This window comes from Gavialis gangeticus, unplaced genomic scaffold (assembly GCF_001723915.1).
Source record: "Gavialis gangeticus isolate Ggan-Ray unplaced genomic scaffold, GavGan_comp1, whole genome shotgun sequence".
Taxonomy (NCBI): Eukaryota; Metazoa; Chordata; order Crocodylia; family Gavialidae; genus Gavialis; species Gavialis gangeticus.
The window spans coordinates 31,589,839-31,598,221 of NW_017728995.1; the positions used below are offsets into that span (position 1 = coordinate 31,589,839).

Genomic DNA, 8,383 nt, shown 5'->3' on the forward strand with positions numbered 1-8,383 from the left:
GAAAGAAAATCGCCAATACACCTATAGGCTGGGAGGTGACTTTCTCAGCAGCGGAAAGGGATTTCGGAGTCATAGTTGACTCCAAAATGAACAAGAGTTGTCAATGTGACGAACCCATCAGTAAAGTCAACCACACTCTGTCCTGCATTAGCAGGTGCATTGTGAGCAGGTCCAGGGAGGTGATCCTCCCTCTTCATGCGGCACTGGTCAGGCCGCAGCTGGAGTACTGTGTCCAGTTCTGGGCACCGCACTTCGGGAGAGATGTGGACAACCTTGACAGGGTTCAGAGGAGGGCCACTCGCATGGTTATGGGCCTACGGGTAAGATCCTATGAGGACAAATTGAGGAACCTGGATCTCTGCAGCCTCTGCAAAAGAAGGCTGAGAGGGGATCTTGTACCATTTACACATTCCTGAGGGGGGCAGCAAGAAATAGGGGATACTCTGTTTACCAGGGCACCCCTTGGGGTTACTAGGAACAATGGCCATAAACTGGTGGAGAGCAGATTTAGATTAGATGTTAGGAAACATTTCTTTATGCTGAAGGTTGCCAGAATCTGGAATGGGCTCCAAGGGAGCTGGTGCTCCCCTACCTTGGTGGTCCCTAAAAGAAGACTGGACAAGCACCTGGCTGGGGTGTCTGATCCCAGCGCTCTTTCCTGCCCAGGGCAGGGGGTTGGACTCGATGATCTACCGAGATCCTGTCTGACCCTGACATCCATGAAATCTACAGAATCCCAGGAAATGACACTAAATGAGTCAGAATAGCAAAAAGGTTTATTAGAAAAATGCTATAAGGCATCAGGAACCACTAAGATATAAGAATAAACCAAGGGAAATATCAGACCAATGCTTTTACTTTATCCCTAAACTCTAAAAAAGCAGCTTCTGTCCAAGCCAAAATCTTCCCCCCAGGTTTTCAGCCTGTGCTGCCCAGCTAAGCCAATGCGGGACTAGAGCATCTTACACCCAAGAAACTGTAAAGTAAACCAGTAATGCCTAACCAGGGTGCCTTGAGATCCTTTCAAGGGTGCCTTGCAGTGTTGGCATGGTTAGGTGTGCAAACATGATTCACGTGATAAACCCAGAGCTTTCAAATAGGAATCCATGGTGTTAAAACCATGCTGCCCTGTTGCGGTCTCTCTGAGTCCCATGCAACAGGAGAATTGCTCTTGTATTATCCTGTAGTCATAAAAAGAGGTGAAGACTAAGAACTGGCCTTTTCTGAGGGGGTCTGGAGCCTAACAAGGTTGAGAACCACTGGTTTAGACAAATACTTGCTCTCATGGCCAGGCCATACTTAAGTATGGTTTCTTATTTGGCCATTTACACATATCACTCGGCTTGGCAGAATTTGATTTTTATTTTTTTTAAATAATGGTGATGGATAAGATCAATGTTAATTTTTATGCATATATTTTGATGTTTATTGATTTACATTTTCAGGATTGTGCAAAATTAGGGGCCAGACTATTAATGACCAATGTAACTACTGTAGGACTGCCACCAGCCAAGCAGGAAAATTGACTCCACTCACCTGTAGCTCCCTCATCCCCTTTGTCACCTCCTTTTCCTTTGTTCCCAGTCCCCTGGGGTTTCTGGGAGTTGCAGTCCGAACTACAGTCAGCACGGCTATATAGGACTGTGTCGTGACCAGGGATCCTGCTTTTCTTTGATTAAAAGAACACAAGAACCCCAATTTTCAATTAAAAAAGCAACCCCAAATACACATTTTCCTATGACTTAAATGAAACACCATTAAAATACAGATATGTATATATTGGTGTTTCATTTTAATAATGGAAAATACTTTTGTTAACCGAAAATTGGGGATTTTTTTTAAGTCGGAGAAAACCAGGATCTCCTGGTCGTGACACACTCCATCAGCCATCATTTTTCTTACATCCCATTTCTATACATTTTGATTATTTGTGATGGAAAAATTTTTTCATGGGTCTGTGAGATGCAATCGAAGTTTATCAACATCGACTGATACACATCAAATCCTGCCAAGCGTATATCTCACCCATGAAACTGCTGGGGTTCCCATCCTATGCACACTTCCACACTTCTTGCCCCTCGATGTGCATCTGCTTAACAGCTTTGAAGTCTTCCCCAACCCAGTTACGACCAGGTGAATCCTTACATCCTTTCAGATGTAAACATTGCCAACTGGATATCCTTGAATATCATCATTTATCTCTGCGAGCCATAGGTCTTTCACTTATTCCCTCCAATAAGTCTGTGGCTGGACTGTTCCCCAGCTGATGCCTCTTCTCTTTAAAACAGAAGCTATCATGGCCTGTGAGCATAGGTCTGGAGTCATGTATCCACCCGACCACCTGTTGGGGTGCTAACAACAGGTAATAGCCTGCCTAGTTATTAAATGTATGCTTCCTAGTTGCTTACTCCTTGGATGTGGGGCTAGGGCAGCAGCCCTAATTGTTGCCCTGTTAAACAATCCTGGCCAAAAGAGGAAATATAAAAATACTTTGGTACCAGCCAAATACCCCAAATCATAGACATAAGGAGGGGATAGCTAAACATAGTTTAAGGCTATCGATCTATAGAGATGGCACACAACCTAGCAGTGAAGCCAGCCCAAGAAAACCTCTGCGATATTCCACGAACGCCTCAAAAAATGGTGAGTTCGTGACAGGGTGCTTGCTCCCTTTCCTGCCCCTCCGGCCACTTCCTTTTCGGATGCAATCCATCTAGAAAGAGCAGCACTAAAAACCCAGCGCTGGGGGAGAGGCTGTCTCCTGGTCCTGCAGCGTGACTAGTCTCTCAAGCAAATGTATGCTAATACATGCAGCAGCTGGTCTGGAAAAGGCAGAGTCCCCGCTATCCGGGGACAGCTATGCAGACTGCTTGCGGCAAGAGCTCCTGCCTCTGAGGGAGTGGACTTGTACGGGGAGGCCGGCGAGGGCCCCTCACCGGCTATCCACTCAGCGTTCAGGGCCGGTACTTGTGTTCGAACTGGCCCACGTTAAACTTCCTCTTGCAGCCAGCGTAGTTCATGTACCGGATCTTCCCGAACACGTTCCGCTCGGCCCAGCCTTGGTCATGGATGCCGCAAATGGACCACATGCATCCTGCCGCACAAACGGGTTCCCGTCAGGTTGCCCAGCCCTGCCTCGGGTCCCTAGACACCCCCCTGCCAGCCCTGCTCCCATGTGGCTGCATCACCTCCCACCCTCAGGCCTGGCCCCGCGCAGGCCACCCACCGACGTAGCCGTTGGGGTCCCTGCCGTCCAGCTCAAAGCGGTCGTTGAGGTAGATGGCGAAGCGCAGGGCATCCTCCGGGGACCGGGTCCATTCCAGGATCTTCTTGGCCCAGTACATACGGAGGAAGCCATGCATCTTGCCCTCGCGGACCATCTGGATCTGCCGAGAGAGGGTGGGAAATGCTGTGAGCCCCCTAGCCCTGGGGCAAGGGAGGCGGGAAGAAGAGGGGCCCGGCCTGGCATGGGGGATGCCCCCATCCTAGGTGCGCAGGATCCTCAGACTGAGCATCCAGGTGCTGGGGGGGTGAGGGATGTGCCATGTCTGCACCCAAAGAACAGGCTCTTTGAGCCAAACCCACCAATCGTGCTGCCCACGGGCACCACGGACCCTCTCAGACCACGCTTGGTGATACCGTGATCCCCAGCTCTGCATTGCAGGGCCCACTGGGACATGGGCTCTTCAGCATGTTGGGTGCAGACACACCGGGAAGGGCAGAGGGAGGCACGAGCTGGTGCAGCTCTGCGAGCGAGGCACAGGCGGCTGGGGCAGGCTGGTACCTGGGCCGCGTTCCAGAGCTGGTCGTGCGTCTTCCCCTCCTCCAGCTGCTGCAGGTCGTAGAGATACTCCCGCTTGTCTCTGGCGTGGAGCCTCAGCGTGTCTCTGGCCCAGTCATGTGCACCTTCGAAGGCAAGGGCCAAGCCCAGGTGAGATATGGAGCGTGTGGCACAGCAGGACTCGCCCAGGCTGGGGGGGGTGGGAATGGCAGCCAGCTCCACAGCCTTGAGCTGTACCAGCAGGCAGGGGCAAGCTACCCTTTGCCCCAAACCCTGCCAGCACGTCTCAGGCCTACCCTGAGGAGGCCACGGTCCCTGGACTCTGGGCGCCCACGTGCCCCGAGCAATGCAGCGATAACCCTCACTAGGGCTCACCCTCCAGCAGGAGAAAGCAGAGCCCAGGGCGAGAGCAGCTGAAGCCTGGCTACATGGACCCCTTGGCTGGGAGTGAGTCAGGGCTCACCAAAGCCCAGAGTCCAGGTGTTTTCAGAGCATGGACTCATCCAGCACCACCTCCAGGAAAGCACCTGTGCCCCTGGGGCCAGGACACACAGCCCCTCCTGCAGAAGATACCGCTCTCCCCCAAGGCTCAGCACAGCTCCGGACCCTTTCCCTTCCCAGGGCACACCCAGCATTGCCCCTGCTCCTCCAGGCCGTGGCGTGGTGGGATGCTTGGCCTGCGCCCCGGCCCCCATCCAGCCCGGCTCCCGCGGTACCTTCCAGCTGGTCGTAGCTTTTGTTGTAGAAGCAGAAGTTGTCCGCCAGCTCTCGCCGGATCACGGCCTCCTCCACGAAGCTGTCGACAGACTCCCGGTGGCGGTCGCGGGACTTCTGCACCTCCAGGACAGCACGTTGCACAGACACCTGGCCTGCACCAAAGAGGAGGGCATGGGGCATGAGGCCTCTGGTCCTGGCATCAAAGGGGAGGGGGGCCTGGGCTGGGCATGGAAGTAATGCCAGGCCCTCCAGTGCCCCCCTCTTGTGCAGGATGGCGCCTGTCCTGAGCTGAGCCCAACTCACCCACCTGATCAGGCGGCTGCTCCCCCAGGGAAGCTCCCGGACTGGGAGGAGACGGCTCCCAGCCCGACCCGGTCCCACCCGCAGCGCTAAAACCCCCCGGGTTCAACTCGACCACCCCGGGGCTTCTCACCGAAGTGAAACCAGGGCGAGAGGTTGCTGAGCGCGGGCTTGTTGGGGTTGTTGCGGTACTCGCTGTACCCCGGCAGCCGCCGGGCAACGAATGCCTGCAGCACCACCAGACCCGCGGCTGTCCCCGGCGTTGCCCACTTCACCTCCGACACCGTGCGGTCCACCTCCAGGCTGGCGTAGCAGGCGTCCCAGTCTATGGGCTGCAGGGACAAGGGTGGGGGGGCAACCGCAGGTGATTACAATACTTAGCTGGCAGGGGAAACATTAGGGCCACCAAGGTGGTTTTCCCACTGGCTGGGGAAAACCACGGCCGTGACAGAGAGCAGCACTGTGACCCAAGTAATGCACAGTTAGCCTCCCACTTTCACTGCCAGTGGGAAGATCACAGCTATACACCGACTTTATGGAAATGGGAGATTCCTCCCTAGCTTGCTCCGGCAGCCGTACGGCTGAGGGCAAGCGAAACTTGGGGGCATCTGAACTCACACCCTCCAAGCGCGCAGGATGCCCGCCAATGGATTGGGAAGCATCTGAAGCCCCAGGCATGGGGGGAGGATGCTTGCTGGTAGCAGGGCCACACATGCTTCTTGAATGACTCACAGATTTGGAATTGATTTGGCTGATTTGACATGAAAAATTTTCTTTAAAACAATAAATAAATTCCAGCGCGTCTCAGGACAGGCTGCGACAGCTGGTGGGGGTGCTTCCAGCCAGCCGGACCTTGCTCTGTCTGCCCCCAGTAGCTCTTCTGTCTGCTTTGGGTTACAGAGCCAGGACCTGCAATACCAGCGGCCTGGGAGATATGAGGCCTGGGTTTGGCTCCCAGCCCTGCTGCTATCCGGACGCGACCTGAGCCACCGACCCCCTTGCATGCTTCAGTGTCACCTCCCCTGGGGAAACAGAGAGGTTTGCACTCCCCGGTGGCCTCGGTGAAGCTCAGCGTCTCCAGGGCCACGTGCCGTGCAGCGAGGGACGCTGGGCTGGGTAGGGTCAGGCGCATGCCATCCCTGGCTGTGCTGGTGCTTAGCCAGTCTATGCCACTTTGCACCCGACGTCTCCCCCCCAGGACTCCCAATCCGCCCCCCCGAGGAATCCCGCGGGGCTCCTACCTGCGCGGGGGCCGCGGCGGGGAACGGGTGCTGGACGATGGGGGGGAACTCCGTGAGGAACTCGGGGAGCTGGGCGTGGATCTTCGGCCGGATGGTCCTGGCGCCGTACTCCTGCTTGTTGGAGGCCACCCAGCAGGGAACGATGTTGTGAGCATCCACCTGGGAGCGGGGCAGAGATGGGGAAGGAGCTGGCAGCTGCCCGCGACACAGAACAGGGCAGCCGGAAGGGTACCCGAGCTGCCAGGGGGGCGGAGGGAGCTGTGGGATCCAGGTGGACGGAGGCTTGGGGCGCACAACCATCTCCGGAGCTCACCTGCTTCCTAAGAACCGGGACTTCATCCCAGCCAACAAAAGCCCCTTCACAAGGCACTGCCCATGCCCCACTCGTCCTCCCACCTGCTTCGCGGTGCTCCAAATCCTTCCACGCAATGGCGAACGCTAGCGCCATCCCTGCAGCTGGTGCCAGGGGTCCCTGCCTGGGCTCAGCTTAGCTGCTTTTCCAGGAGCACAGCTGCATTTCCCTTCCACCCCGGCCCTCGTTATGGATCCGGGCCCGCTACGGCGCGTAAAGCCCCTGACAGCTCTCCAAGGAGCCCTGCCTGCAGCCCACGTGCCAGTCCAGGGTGGTTCCCCCTGTTCAGACCCGCCCGGTGCTGCTCACGTCCCCCGGGACCAGGACACACCTGTACCAGCGGCACATCCTGCGGGAGCCTCTCCTTGACGTCTTCCACCCACTGCAAGGGGACGCGGAGCGGGGAGAAGTCGGTGACCACCCCGCCGATGCCATGCCTCGTCACGAAGCCTGGCAGCACGTCCTTGGCGTAGCCCTGGAGCAGGTGGAAGGAGATGCCCAGCTCCCCGCACTCCTGCAATACGGGGATACGGCTCGGTGTCAGCCCCTCCGGGTGGGCGATCCCTCCCCGGCTCCGAGCCATCTCCCAGGACCCGTACCTCGGCCACCTCCCGCAGGCCTTTGAGCAGGAAGCCGAAGTGGCGGATGGTGGCTTCCAGGAACTTGGGCACCAGGCAGAAGCAGACGTGCAGAGGGAGCTGCTGCTTCAGGGCCAGGCGCTGGGCGTACAGGAAGGCCCAGTTATCTGGAGGGAGACAGCCCGCAACGAGTTAAACGCACGCCTCACCTGGGTGCTGCGCCCCAAACCTCGTCCCCCAGCTCCTGCCAGCAGACTCAGGGTTTTGACCTCGAGTGGCAGGAGGTGGGGGGGGATGACCAGCCCCGTGCCTTGGTTTTCCCATCTGGAAAAGGGCAATAATGCTGCAGCTGCGTATGCAGGGCTCAGCAGCGGCAGAGCAAAACCCTGTGTCAGCCCTGCTCTGCCCAGCCAGTCGTGGACCCCCAGCAGGCAAGATCTGGGTCTGCCTCCGAGGGGAAGGTGGGGTCACAGCTGTGCCCTCCCCATCCCCGCGGGTGCGTCACCTTGCACGCGCTGGTCCCGGGACATCCAGTACAGGATGCCAAGGGCGCCATCCTGCAAGTGGGACTCCTGGGACAGCAGCCGCACCCTCTTCTTGTTGAACTTGAACTCGCGCACGGACGGGGCTGCTCTGCGCCGCGCCTGCTCCACTGCCTCCGCCAGGCTCTCCGCTCCCGGCGCCGCCTCCGCGTCCTGCCGGCCCCGCTTACGGCTGCCCGACAGCCCCGCGTCTGCGCCCGCCGCCTGCTTCTGCTTCTTCGGGAACATTGTCCGCTCCGGTCCCCCCGGCGGGCAGCGCGGCAGGAGCCGAGCCCAGGCCCAGCTGTGCCTGTGGGCAGCTGCGAGGGGCACAGTGCCGGCCAGCACCTGCAGGCTGAGAAACAAAGCCCCGTCGTCAGGCACCCCCAGAACCAGACGCGGGAGCAGGGTCGTGGGTCTGCCCTCACCCGCGTCTGGGCAGGGAAGGGAGGACGGGGCCGTGGGGGGCAGAGGAAGCAGGGCCCCGCCACCCCCGCAAACCAACACCCGAGAGAAACCAGCTACGGAGCCGTTCCACCTTCGTGGCGGGCGGCTCTTTTTCACAGCTGGATGGCCATTGTTAGCACGCCTGGCCGTGTCTCCCGCCCTGGGGCCACGCACGTAACGCGGGGCAGCCCCCGGGCCTGGGCAGGCTTCAAAGCACCCCGGCGCCCAGCAGAAAGTTGCGGGGGCATTCATGGGCGCGGGAACCCCCCCCCCCGCACCCCCCAGGCTCCTGTGTGCTGGGGACCCCTGCTCGGAGCCGGGCCGGGGCGTGGGGCTCACCCCGCGCAGCTCCAGGATGGGCCCGACCGGCGGGGCGGTGCTCGGCGCTGCGCACACACGTGTCTTCCGGAGCCGGCGGGAGCGGGGCCGGGCCGGGCCCGGGCGGG

General features: G+C 58.6%; 1 protein-coding gene across 1 annotated transcript; it reads right to left on the reverse strand.

Moving 5' to 3' along the window:
- Nucleotides 1-2,097: 2,097 nt before the first annotated feature.
- LOC109288084 (deoxyribodipyrimidine photo-lyase-like) lies at nucleotides 2,098-7,911 on the reverse strand. The gene is made up of 9 exons (XM_019503446.1): nucleotides 7,475-7,911; nucleotides 6,991-7,136; nucleotides 6,723-6,905; nucleotides 6,040-6,198; nucleotides 4,932-5,130; nucleotides 4,498-4,650; nucleotides 3,785-3,906; nucleotides 3,227-3,386; nucleotides 2,098-3,094 (listed from the first exon to the last, which is right to left on the reverse strand). The coding sequence occupies exons 1-9, from the start codon at nucleotides 7,737-7,739 to the stop codon at nucleotides 2,955-2,957; spliced, it is 1,527 nt and encodes a 508-aa protein (XP_019358991.1). The 5' UTR covers nucleotides 7,740-7,911; the 3' UTR covers nucleotides 2,098-2,954.
- Nucleotides 7,912-8,383: the final 472 nt, after the last annotated feature.

Excerpts from the sequence above, each read along its gene's own strand:
- LOC109288084 (XM_019503446.1), bottom strand. The coding sequence starts at position 7,739 with ATGTTCCCGAAGAAGCAGAAGCAGGCGGCGGGCGCAGACGCGGGGCTG. Across the intron at positions 3,907-4,497 it reads AAGCTACGACCAGCTGGAAG|GTGCACATGACTGGGCCAGA; the intron begins GTACCGCGGGAG and ends TTGCCTTCGAAG. Across the intron at positions 3,095-3,226 it reads GGACCCCAACGGCTACGTCG|GATGCATGTGGTCCATTTGC; the intron begins GTGGGTGGCCTG and ends TTTGTGCGGCAG.